The sequence below is a fragment of the Prinia subflava genome, chromosome 7, assembly GCF_021018805.1.
Source record: "Prinia subflava isolate CZ2003 ecotype Zambia chromosome 7, Cam_Psub_1.2, whole genome shotgun sequence".
NCBI lineage: Eukaryota > Metazoa > Chordata > Aves > Passeriformes > Cisticolidae > Prinia > Prinia subflava.
The window spans coordinates 9090992-9105296 of record NC_086253.1 but is presented as its reverse complement, the minus strand read 5'-3'; the positions used below and the strand labels follow the sequence as shown (position 1 = coordinate 9105296).

General features: G+C 37.0%; 1 protein-coding gene across 5 annotated transcripts in view; it reads right to left on the bottom strand.

Moving 5' to 3' along the window:
• The window catches only part of RGS12 (regulator of G protein signaling 12), an 86441-nt gene that overhangs the window by 44651 nt on the left and 27485 nt on the right, over positions 1-14305 (bottom strand). For all 5 annotated transcript variants that reach the window (XM_063401547.1, XM_063401543.1, XM_063401544.1 and 2 more), the window contains one exon: positions 1586-1607. In XM_063401547.1, the coding sequence (XP_063257617.1) occupies positions 1586-1607 (22 nt within the window). The remainder of the gene's footprint in view (positions 1-1585; positions 1608-14305) is intronic.

Sequence of the window (14305 nt, the reverse complement as noted above, 5' to 3'; positions counted from 1 at the left end):
ATTAATTGTGAAAACAGTTACCCACAGATTTGGAACAAGATACAAGCCATATTGGAAGAATTGAAAATAAGTGGAATTTTTTAAATAAATTTTCAGCTGGAAGGATAAAAATCTTGAAATTATTATTGTATGAGTACTATCACAGGGATTTCCAAGTCTGGATAGGCAAAAAAATAACTTTAATTAACATAGAACAAGAACCCTCTTGGAGACAAGACATAAGTACATTGTGTTTTACCTAAAAAAGAGATCAATCAAATTTTTTGTTCTCAACAACTACATACACAATCAGAAAGTCTGTGGTCTGCTTTGATTTTTATATCAAGCAGGTAACATGTGGAAGGAAAAAAACTCCATCTTTTTCTCAGAAAAACACAGGCTACATTTTAGAAACAGAAAGCAGAATAAACACTATTATTTTCTGGTTTGTTGTTCTGTCACTTTGCAGACAAGGCACATATAACACAGAGTTTACATTCTCATCCAGACAGAAGTACAGTAAAGCATTAGACTGTGTCAGCAATAGAGAAAGAAAATACCTGACAAAGTCAGCCACTGAAAAATGGCTCCAGCAAAAGGACCAAAACAGTAATGTTTCACTCAAATGCAGTTTTAGTCTTGCAAGGAATCAGAAATTAGGATATGAAGAAGTTTTATGAACAGTATTGCTAATTTTCATTTACATTTGCATCTAATATAAAAGAATTATCCTTACTATTCCAAATATTTTTTCAAATTTCTCTGCACTGATTATGGCAACACAGCTTGTTCCCTTTTGCCCTTTCTAATTAATAAATTTGTCTTCTGATGTTCCAAAAAACAGCAAATGCAAAAATATGTGAGTTTCTCTGCAGGATCAAGTGAACCAACTCCTGCCAGAGAAGGAAAAAAAGCCATCTCCTGTATATCCTACACTATACAAATCCCTTTATTCCATTAAGGAAGCCTTTTTAAACTGTTTCAATTAACTTCAAAGCTTCAGAGAAATCATTTTCTAATTTTTAACAAAGAGTGGACATCCCTTAAAACATTAAAGGCATGTTAAAATCAAAACAAACCAGCTTTTGGGCAATAAAGAGGAGTTTACTTAGAAGTACTCCAGAAGTGCAAAAGTACTCTATGCTGGGATTTTACAAATACCAAATTACTTACCCCCTTCTCAAAAAGGATCACACTTAAGAAACTTCAACCTTGTGTACCAACACAGCTTACAACTTAGAAGCCAGAGCATCTCTTTAAAAGCAAATGAGGTATGTAAAGGCCAATGAAACAGAGAATGAGATTTTATCTACCATCCAATTACACAGAAGTCTACCAGCTCTGCCTCTATTATTATGAATGAAGAAGCCTAGTTATAATAAAAAAGTGCATATATAAATGTACCATAAAAAATATTATGCAAATAAACCAATGAAAGTATGTGAACACAATCCTGCAATATTTTCACTGGCATCGTTCCCAAAGCAGCCACAGAGTTCTGGACTTACATCTTGTAATATATCCCATAATTTACCACATATTATGTTGCTTAATGTGGAAAATTGATTATTTTTCATTATAAAAGTAAAAACAAGCTTCAGCTTACCTCCATCAGAAACAGTTGCTGACTGTAAGAAAAAAGAAAAAAGAAGAGAAGAAGAGTTACTGAAGTTTCATGGCAAGTATCAGAAATCTTTGAGCTTCACTTAGTATTTGCAGTGTTAGCTACTTTTATGGTCCTACTAATAACAGATAATTTTAGAGGGGAAAATCTAAAGAAGCCAGCTATTATTTCTCACAGTTGTTTTCTCCGCATGAAATTAACTCCAGGCCTTTCAACCACTACTGTCCAGGGATTTGATCCCACTAATATTTACTGGAAGAAGCATTTCCTGCTGTGGTAACTACACTCCCCCCAAAAGTCCTTCTTAGATGGGCAGAGACAATCAGTTGGTACTTGTGACACGGCACATACCTAAAACTGACCAAAGAAACAATATGAATTAAAACAATACCTTATGCACTTTAATTTGCTGTAGTATTGGGAGATATGTGGCATTAAAATGAAAATTCAGTGTTTTCTCAGTGAGGTGACTCTAAAAACTCTCCCTGTCAGTCACTTCTGACTTTCACAGAAACAAAAGGATGTTCAGAGTGCTTGCAATAAGCTAAAACTTAACTTCTAATAAGTAAGAACTTCTCACCACCTGCACCTATATTGTACATCACATCTTCAAGGACAATTAGCATTCTAGTGCAATGCTGAAGTTTATGTGCTTATCTACCCTAAACTTCTCAACTTGGATCATAAATGACCTCAAGGCATCTAATACCTCATTAAATGCAAGTACTGACCATTTTCAAACAGGTACTCCAATGCTTGAACTTTGACACTCAGCTGAGTGAAGTCTAGAGGACAAGTGATTTTTAGATTTAAGTTTGCATTGATTTTTAATGACTAATAGAAAGTATTTTTATTTTAGTTTGGCCAGTCTTTGCTTGGTCATTGGAAGTGACCTTGAACCTTTAGGAAACCTTCTAAATTGTTAAAAAATACTCTCTTCATTAGTACTGCTCATTAAAAAGTTAGGAAAGAATGCCCCACAGTATCCACAACTTCTTCAAGGTCAGAAACACACAGAAGAAGAAAAGCACAAATATATATACACAATTCAAGCTAACAGCTACCTCTTCATAGTTTGTATTTTTCAGCCTTGGCAACAAACACTCCCACTCTTCTTCAAAATCCACAAAAACCTTTAGTAACATCTTCTCCTTTCTTCCTTTCACTGCAGGCTCTCAAACTGCTGTTAACACTCTCTGAAGAACTCCTTACAAACTGCTGTGGCCTCACCATTCCAGCACCAGGAGAGGATCTGACTCAGTCTTTGACAGAAGTGTTCTGGGACTTTCAAAGTCTAAACTAACCTCTACTGACATCACTCCCCTGGTGCTGGTTCAGATAAACACAATACACTTCTCATGAAAAAGATTTTAAAAATGAAAAAACGGTGACACTTTTTGCTTAACTACATAAATGCTTCTGGATCTGTGAAGCATCATAATATAACAAAAAGTATATCCAAGCATCTCCCTTGAATAGCTTTGTTTCAGGTATCAAAAACATAGTTCTGGCTACAATCCTTCACTGGGGCTCAGGACATTTTTCTTCTTCTATTTTGCACCTAAGTCTAGTGATCATGTTATGCATTCAGAAGCCATAACTTAATTTATATTTGTAATTTAGCAAATTTAATTTGTATTACTGAAATCTGGTTTATAAACAATTGCTTCTAATTTCTTAGTCACATCACTGTACAGTACAGTTAATGAATAAACAACTTCAATGTCATTTCTCAAAGAATGAAGAAAAGGATGACTCAAAGTAAAGTAATAGTATCAGTTTACACATTAGACAGAAAAAAACCCACAGTACTTTCAAAATATCTATATTTTAGGAATGGTCATTTACTTTCATTAACTTGGATTCAAACACCAAGTACAATTATTCATGGTTTTGAAAGGTATGAAGCAAAATTAATAGGAATTTCATGATAACAGAAAGAATATTCATACTATTTCTGTCAAAAAATGGGAAGTTAACAATTATAAAATACAATTTTAAAGGAAAAATGGTTCCATTTCATAAAAAAGCTCAGTCAGTAATGGACACAGAGTTTTATCTCAATCCATTTAGCATAAATTAATACAATGAACTTTCTACACACCATGACTTGTTTTGCATGTTTATTTTAAATGCTTTATCTACTGCATGCTACATGATGTGAATCAGCATCTTAAAATCTCTCCAAGCAAGGCCTTCATAATTTTTATGTTAGAACATTTCAGAAAAGCAACGGTAAGAGGAATATATTTTACATTACAGAATCACTAAATATACCCATCGTGTTCCAAGCATTGACCATTTATTTCTATAGATCACAGAATAAAATCCATTTTTAAGAACATTTCTTCCAATTCATCTGCTGATGAATTGAAACTAAATCCACCTAATCCAATAAAACCTAGAAACTAAAGCTTGTAATTACTGTGTAAGAATTCACAGTAATATGTTCAAACTACGTTTGTGAGTACTTAAAAATCTCAGAATAAACCTGTCAGAAATTGCATGCAGTCCACTTTCAGACAAAGAAGTTTCTCTTCTAAACTGTTCAGCTGAAACTTGTCTAGATTTGTCTTTGAAAGCTATAAGTTGCAAGACCAGATTTTTTTAAATACTATGATGATCTCATTTTAAAAATATACTTTATGTTGGGGGCTGTTTTTCATTCTTCAGCACTCATGTTTCCCACCACTGGAGGCTCTTCAGGACTAAATTTGATCTACTACACATAAAAAGTTTGATTATTTGATGAAATGTAACACTATACACATATTAAGAACCACCTATTGAAAAACACATGTATCATAAAACTACAAAATTGAACAGCTCCTGTTGGTAGGCATTTCTGAAAGAGGAGGAAGGACAGGGCACGACTCTGTGCCAGTTAGGGCTAATGTGAGGAATATTTTTTAAGTATTTAAGTGTTTAATTCCAAATGATAGAACACATATGTTGTGAATATACTTATGAGCTATCATCCAAAGATAAAATCTATTTGTATGAAACCATCAAATCTTTCACAACCAGATAAGAACTGAAATTGGTTCTTCAGATTACCCCAGTTACCAAACTGGTTTAGGAAAAAGCCCACAGTATACGCCAGGAGTCTGATGGTAACAAATTACCAAAATTCAAAAACATAAATCTGATTTAGGAAAGCTAAAATGCCTTCCAGGATATCTCCTCATAGGAACTGTGTTTGCTCATCTAGCTGGATTAGCAGCTGAGTTACACAGACACTCATACACACCCCGAAGAGTTGGGGGATGCAACTCTGCTCCGAGGACTTCAGGATCTTGATCTCTGTGGTTTGAGAGAGAAGTTCAGTGCCATGGCCTGCAAGCTGAAGAGTGGCTTCCCAATTACCATACAGCATAAACGATGCTCTAGGTCTCTGGAAACGGGCAAATGCTTCAGCACATATTTGATAACAAAGTTCTGAGCAAGAGAAAATATGTTAAAGTTCCTTTTGCATCATCTCTCTTGGCTAGTTGGAAAAACCAGAAGGGCCTGTGAGTTTTTGATGTTGTGTTTAGGATCTGCTAGCAACAAATCTAAAATAGTTTAAGCTTACAATAATTATCTGGAAGAAAACTACTTGGTAAGTATCTAATTTTTTTTTCCAGAACAGAAGTAGTCAACACAATACCTTGCACCAAAGGGAGAGAGGACATAGAGGAGAATAATTCATAAGGCTGGAAGTTCCTAAGGTTGCAACAGGCTATATCTTTTAGCTTCCATGGCCTATAACCTGCTAGATGTGTGCACCTCTGCATGAAGCTTGTATGATGACATCTTTCAGGTGACAGAAACTCTTATCCACTTAGTTCCATCTTACATGGATCAGATCCCAGAGAGGTCACTAGGTATTGTCCAATTCTGCCATAGCTTCATGCAGAAAACCAAAAAATACCCTACCTATAGCCCAGACATTACACTGAGCAAATAAATCCATGTATACAACTACCCAGATAACACAATGAAAAAAAGTCCTTTTTCTCCAGCTCAGGATTTGTCACTCAAGTTGAAGTCATGCTCAAATACTGGAGTAGAACAAAGGGAAAGAGGGGGATACTGGCAGGGGTGACACATACTGGGAAATGCCAGGCCTTAGAAATAAAATGGAGCAACATGAAATCATCTGTGCCATTACAATGGGGGTGAGTGCCTTCCTGAGTCAAAAAAGACATCTGTTTCCCACTCCTCCTGAGACACAGAGAGTAAAATCTGTAAGGAGAGTGAAGATCTATTTCTCTCTCCTATTCTAACAATGACAGAATCACAGATTAAACAGAAACATCTATTCTTTTCCTGGGCATCCAGAAAGATTCAGAGCAAAAGGGATTAAAAATGACCTCTCTGTCACCTTTCCAAAGCACACTTTCTTGCAATACAGGCACTGACTTCTTGCTGCATCCACAGAATTCTCCGAGTGCTGCCAGAATCTGTTACTTACCCAGCTCAACATCACTTTACATCCTTTCATAAAGTCCCTGTAAATAAGCCTTCCAGGTTAGAACAGCACACCTAGCTCCACCAACCTTCTAAACTAATTTTCTCCTCTGATTTCAGTATAGAGGATAACATTAGGAAATCTGTTGGGTTGTGAGGATTTACAGGCTGAATACAAAGAGCCAACTTCCAAACACTCTGTCGCTGATCTCAGGGAAAGCCTGTCACTCAGCTGACCGTCTGCTTGCATCCAGCTTTGCTCAAACTACGTATTAAATCACCTGAAGCAACTTCTCCTTTTGCCAGGGTATAAATTATGAGCAGATCCCAAGGTCTTCAGTCACATTATCCCAGGATTTACATGATATATTTGTATTTTTAAATATATTACATAGTTCATGCCACAAACACCAGTGGTCTCTGGAAGGGGAGGGAGATCATGCCTCAAAACATGGTATATACAGTTCTAATGTTTTAAGTAAAAATAAAGCCATATTACTCATCAATTACTGCTAGTTTTTCCTTCTAACATATAATCTCAAATGCACTTATCATCTAAAAAGCAGCATAACACTACAGGCTTTTTAACCCCATTTCAAAATATTATTGCAATTAATTTCATGATTTAGAATTCTTTGAGAAGAGTGCCCCTTCAGAATGCCACTTAAAGGAGGACTATTACACAATTTCACTTTTCAATTTTCTACCACCAAATTGCATTCATAACAGTTAACACAAAAGCATTCTATGTGTAAGAGTTCTGAAGAAAAACATACTGTACAACTACTGCACATAACTTTACTGAATACATTTAGTGTAATTTTGTCAAATATTTGAATCTATAAAAACAATATATGAAGAATGAATGATGTGACATTTGGAATTCCTTTAAGAAATAAATGTTCAACTTTTTACCCCAAACAAAACCAATCCTATCACATACAAACAAAGTGCCTTAAGTGCCAAACCCATCCCTAAAATTATTTTTATAAAGATATATACAAAATATGTACAGTCTTACCTAAAGATATAATATTGATATAATGGTACAGAAAGCCTATACAAAATACATTGCACATAATTCAATAATAGGCACACATTATAAACATACTGGTTTTTGAGCTTTATATATATTGGGCACAGTTCATAAATACAATCATAAATAAATATCAAAATCTCAGTGTTAGTTGGTATAACAATATTACTTTTCTCTGAGAATAAAACCAAATGTTTGCATTTACAAAGGAATTTTAACTCAAATACTTCAAAGTAAAAAAGCTTAAAGGCTAAGCAAAAAGCATTCTGAAGCTGATACCATTCTTCTCTAATTTCTTGCCAATAACAATAGCCTATTCTATTTTCTCACTGCAACAATGCCTTGCTTTAGCTAAATATAATTCATATCACTTACCCGCTCCTCATAAGAAACAGCAGTTATTTTTCCTAGCAGAACTCTTCCTAAATTCATCTTCACTTAATATGGAAAAAGCATTTCCTTAACACGTCGGCTTCTCAAAGATTAAACTAAAAAATTCGACGCTGTTCCATGCCTGTACATGCCAGTAAAGTTTAAAGGCATTTCGTATGAAGTTCTATTTTACTCCCTTTATGTTACCAATAGCAACAGGCCAATGCAGGAAGCTGTGGTTCGTCAGGGATTCAGATTAGATCTCAATTATCTCTCACCAGAAAAGCTCGATCATTTTATATAAATCGTGCTGATTGTATTTGAGAACGTTTCCTATAACTAATCAGGAAAATAAAATGACGCTGAGCCGTATGGTAGTCCTGTATTCAATAAAACAGATTTCCAAGACAGTCTCCAAAAAAACACTAGTTAATCACCCTACCATTAGTTAGAGAAACATTTACATAGTAAATCACTATTTTCAGAGGTTTACATAATGCAAGCCAGAACAAAACAGGACCTCAAATAGTCATTCTGCTTAACTTTTCAGTGGTTAACACTATAAAGTGCACATAAAAATCCCCAATACAAGGAGACTTGGCGCAGTTCATTAAACCTAGGAGTAGCCTCTTGTCACTAAAGACAAAATTCTTCTTTCAGAAACCAACTGCAGTTCTGCCCTTCCTCCCTCACGACCTGAACCTGTGCTGAGCTGATGTCAAGAGAGTTCTGTGCACAGAGCCTCAGGAGCAGAGAGCAAAATCGGCTCCCTGCACTGAAAGAGGGAAGTGCAATTCACTTGCCTGTGACAGCGGTGTCTTCAAGAGACTCTATATGGAAAGTGCAGCATTTCAGGAAGTTTGCTGCTGTCCACAACAGTGACAGTACCCAAATCATTCACTGCTGTTATTTTTAAAGCAATCAGAACACAATTTTCTGCTAAAAATAAACACCAGAATTGCAATCGGGAGTGATTATTGGGCATTTTTGGGCTAGTGGGATGTCCTTAAGCCCGAGGTGGACATGCCAGTAGTTATTCAGGAAAGAGTCTCCCTTGTTCAGGGCAGCCTGTGGAACCCCCCACATCCCTACAGTTCCTAAGCTGAGCCCCTAATCTGCAAACAACCCTGTGAAGAAGGCATATGTTACTCGGAACTTATCAAGAGAGAAAATGAGGAAAGAGAAGAGCCTTTACTCAACATCTCATGGTGACAGTGACTTGCAACAGCCAGTATGTAAAAGCCTGCACATCTTCCCATTCTGCATTTAGGATGAAGAGACTTGGTTAAAGAACAACTCAATCTTCTCAATTTAATTTAGAGTGATCAGAGAAGGAATTTAATTCACTTGCAGATGAAGTCTATTCTAACTAGAATTTTAGAGGCATAAGCCAAATGCTGTGATGGACAGTTAATTTTTTGATTGATTACTTGTTTGAATAGGCACACCACTGCAGTTTTGAATATTCCCACAAGCATTTAATACCATGACAAAATGCAATGGAAACAAATGGGTGGGCAGACAAGAAGAAATGTGTTTTAAAAATTACATATCACACCCTCCATTATTCCAGGACTTCAGAAGCAAGTACCCTATGGTACCTGTACAGAAGAAGTTTTACTATGTGTGGATAAGTATTCAAAATGTGCAACTTTATAAAGAAAAAATGCCATAGCTGTTTAAACACTGCATTTTGTTTGACACTAAACCAAGCGGGATGCAGAATGTATTTTCATTGTCAAAACTTTTACCAAATAGCAACACTATTCCAAATAATCAGATGCATAATAATCCTTACAATGAATGAGTAAAAATCACAAATGGATCAGAAATGCCTGAAGAACTTTCCTGTTAACATCCCTTTGGGGTAACACAAAACAGGACTTTATCAATAGCACTTACACTTAACACCCAACCTAAATCCTCTAGGAATCACCCTAGAAAGACCAAAAGTACGATTTTAACAGGTGAAGATGTTACCCACAAGAAGGAATAAGAGAAAAACAACCCCACATGCAACAGGGGGATGTAGCTGCAAGACCAGCAGCCCACTGGAGCAACTGCAGTGAAAGTTGTTGGGAACACTGTGGGTGGGCAATGTTTTACACACTCTAGGCACTCACACTCAGCACTGTAAACCTAATAATCCCCTCGTTTAAACAGACATGAGGAATTGTTGATTTTGTTTCACTGAACTAAGCATTACACGTCCACGTTTTTCCATACGGTGACTCCACCAACACTGAAAAATAAGCCCTGGCAATTAGGCAGCAGCAGTTAATGATCATGGCTATGGAGTGTCATGTGGCATGGAAAGCCCTTTAAAAAATTCATATCCCTCTACATTTTCACAGCTTATTTCAGCAGCTACAGATATAAAATCTTGTGATTTCATGTAGCATATTTGGAAATCGGGCAGGCAACTCAGAGGTCAAAGGTCAAAAGCAGAAGGAATGCTAATTTGCAAAGCTATTAATGGAAAGTGTTAAAATATGGTACAACAGCTTTAAAAGCCTTATTCAGATACACCAAAGATGACATTTGTAAACCCACATCCATCTGCTTAAGAGCTAAACTGTGGGAAGGGGTAGCGACCCCAGATAAGGTTGATCTGTTTTTCTCTCCTAGCCTCCCTCCATTTCCTGCTCATATTTGCTTTTGTACATTTGTTTTCAGAGCAGAAAAACCTGAAGAGAACGACAGAATGACAGGGAGCCTGGAAAAAGTTTTAACTTGTAAAAAGATGAATAGGATTTATTATATCCCTGACTCCTAAAGAAGAAAACACACACAAAAACAACCAGGCAACCAGAAAGAGGCAATCCCCTGGACCAGCTCCTCGTCACAGAGTCCTAAACTAAATGAGGCATTGGCAGAATGCACCACCAAAAACCTTAAATCTCATCAAGTATTGATTTTTATGTCATATTAAAGTAACAACCACTTGCATGACAGCCACATATTAAGAACACAATTTAGCTCACTGACCCCAGTTACTGAAATAAAAAGCATCAAAAAGCCTACACATAAATTAAGAAAACTCTGCTATAAAATAAAATGTTTTTTCCCCTAATTCTCCAAATTTTCTGTAATCTGTCTAAATATATCTTTGTCAGTGATTTGTCAGCTACTCAACAATAAACAGACCCCATATGTGCTACTGACGAGAAGAGGAAAGATTCTCTCATTTACAGCATCGTGCATTCCCTCTATGAATTCTGAAACAAGAGCCCTTCCTCTTCCAATGCAATACTAACAAAATTATTTTGAAGCCAAACTAGCTGGAACTTGCTGGTGTATAAATAGTGAAGTGCAAGCTGCCTTGTCAGGCACTGAGACTTCCCCTACAGTAAATCCCGTGTAGCAGAGGGGATGGATGATGCAAAACCACTGTTCCGAGTGCCCTCTGCTGTCTGCAGCACTGCCCGGGCTCCTGTTCATGTTCAAAAGTGATAACTTCAAGCTTTGCCATCCAGAAATCTACTCTAAAATATATATATATATATCTGCTTCTACGAGCCATATTGTAAAGAATAATAATTTTACAGGACTGCAAAATGAAGGTTTAAAATATGCACTTTTGCAAAACTATCTGTGAACAATTCCTGGCTTTATTTTCTCCTTCTGTTGGATCAACATTTTAAGACAACTGAATTCTCTCCACTAATAAAAACATGCAGAAACAGCATAACTTGCACATCCAGACGGAAGGTAATTTGCAGTCCAACAGTAAATTAAAATTAAACTACATGTTAAAGGGGATATGATTCAGTGACAGATCACTGAAACACATTTAGTCACTTCTTAATTTCCTACTACTGATGTAGCCCCTAAAAGTTAATAGATTTTCAGGAAATTAATGTAAAAGTGAGCATAAAAGCTGTAATATTTTAAGTAAATAATGCATAAAATATCTTCCCATGCTTTGCAATTATTTATTTCCCTCCTGATTTTAAAATACGAAAATTTTGCTGCCATACTTTTAGCATTTAAGACAATTTTATTCTGAAATATAGAGACAGAAAGAATAAGACGATAAACTCAAAACAATAATACCACTAGGATGCTTGCTTGCAATATAAGTGTTTTCTGAGCAACAAGAAGCCAAAATGGATCTAAGTCTCCACACCTCAGAAATTTTGTATTCTCTAAATACCTTTGATTTATTTTCAGTTATTTTAATAACTCACACCATCTGGATTCTGTTTTATTGGATAAAAATCCAGCTGGAAGAAGAAAAATCCCTTTAGCTGCACAACTTTTAAAAAAGCACTATAACAATTAAAAGGTAACATATCTGTAACAACATGTTTGCTTTACGGAAACGTGCAAGTATAATAAAAATTAAGTGCAAAGTTTATTAAAAAAATTAGAGAAATATCTGTGTATCTACCACATTCATTTTTAAAACAATACAAGGCTGCAAAAGAATTTTAAACATGGCTATAAAAACAGCGTATTCTTAATTTTATAACAGAGCTTATATAGAAAGTCAACTTAAATACTTATACTTACGAACTTTGTCTCTTTAAAACCTCATTGAATCCTTAGAAGCATAATTTATCATATTTCACTGCAAGATTTCTTAGCTCAGAAGACTACTTGTTAAATCAAATTCCTGTTTTCTGCTCGCTTTAGACAAACAAAACTTTATACTTACAGACACTTGACTATCAGTAAAAGTTTTCTCCATGTATAAATGGTTTAATATCTCATTGTTAAGAAACAGTCCTTCAACCTTATTAGCACGCTCTTTCTGGACACATATTTACTTCTTCCAGAGTCCAGTAAAAAAATGAGGCTTCTCTGTCTGTTGCCCTATCAACACCTCTGCCATTCTCCTCCCTCCCCAGCTCATTCCCCGCCCTCAGGACTGGTTCTGTATCTTCTCATCAAAAGGAACAGGCAGCTTTCAAAATGGTGTTGAGGCAGGTCCTGCGCAACAATAAAGCTTCTCTAAAGACAACAGCCCTGCTGAGGAATCTGCTAATGTGAAATACATTCACCCAGGGCCCACAGGACTCTGTCACAAAGGTTTGTCCAAACTTGTTTAAGCACTGAGTCAACATCGCCTTCTCATCCAAAGTAATCCCTTTTTTAATACATTCCCCTTTGATGAGCATATTACCTGAACGAACCAAGACACCAATCCCTACTAAAAATAATTTTAAAATAATCTAAAAATATTAAAAAAAAAAAAATACTGTTAAAACACGTAAGACTCACGGCAAATTTGTTGCAGTTCCTGGCATGTACGTACGTGTCTCGGTGTGATTACAATCACACGTATGCATATTGTGCAACCTATCTCATCCTACCAAAACCCTCCGTGCTCTTGTGAGTAAGCAGAGCATTGGCATTTACGAGGATCGTGTTCCAAGTGAAACATTACTCTTAGAATTTTCAATACCACACCTAATCTCCAGACAGAGCTGCAAGATCTGGGCATTTTCACAAAAAAACACATGCACTTTCTGCCCGAAAATAATCCTTAAATATCATCTTTCGGCAGTTCCTTTGTCCAGAGGGAGGTTGTGGATGGGCTTTTTACTGTGTTTTTTAAGTTTTAGAGGTACTAGTGAAATGTTTTAGTAGTGAATAAAAAACTGTAATAAGTAAATAGAAAGCATATAGTAAAAATTCTAGCTGACTCCTTTTTCTTTCTGAAGTTTCACTGGACAGATAAATATATGAGGACAGTGAAAATTAGGTGGTACAAACTCCTACCCAAAATCCCAGCAGTTTAAGCATGAGAGAGAATCAGAAACAATTCTCAGATGCTGTCAATTTGTGCTGTCTGTGATTATGCTCTAGAAATACCAATCCAGTTCATTCAATAACGCCTTATTCATTCCCTAACACCAACCAGGTGTCAACATGGAGTAAAAATCCCTCTTTAGTTATTATTTTTGTCACGTGACGTGACAAAAACACGTACCAGGTGACAGGAGGAGCAGCGAGGGAGGGCAGGGATGGAGAGGCACCAAAGCAGGCAGGCAGCTCCTCATTCCCACTCATTCCAGGAGCTGCCTGGACAATCCCAGCAGCAGCAGCAGCTCTCAGCAGAGCAGTGGCAGAGCCATCTCCCAGCCTGCAGCACACACAGGGAACGCTCCCAGTGCCCAGGGCAGGCACCCAGCAGCAACAGACTCTGCAGCCAGCCAGCCCTTCACAACAACCTCGCAGCAAGGGAAAGGCCTCCTGTGCCAAGAGGACAGCCACAGTGCCACAGTGCCACAGCCAGGGAAATGCACTGCCCACCCTCACATCCCTGCACGAGGTCAGTTCAGAACATGGGTTTATCAGACCCAGAATGATGTTTCCAGTAGTGGCCACACATGGAAGTCTACCAACGAGCAGCACAGGGCAGCATATCAGACATGTCCCTGATTACATTACCCCAGACTCCAGGTATTTTTAGTTCAAGAGATTTCCTGAACCTGGTGTGGCTTGTCTCCTTAATAATCCCCAGTGGCTCTCTTTTCCAAATACCTGTCCACTTTCCCTCCAGGACATGCAAATTTCTTGCATCCACAGCACTCAGTGGTGAGGCATCCCACAGACCGACTCACCTCCCACATGAACAATCATGTTCTCCTGTTTGTTTTGCTCCTGGCTCCAGCTATCTTTAATTAGTGGTGTCGACTTCTTGTCCCAAAGGAGAGAGTGAGCAATCAATGCCAACTACTTTTCCTATGCCACCCATGATTTTCCACTCTTTCTTAGGCCTTTCTAAATCGTTTCTTCTTCTAATATATCAGAACATTTTAAAATGAAGAGACCAGGTATGGAAAAACAAACCACAGTTGTATGCAATGGAATCATCTATTCCTGCCATAATA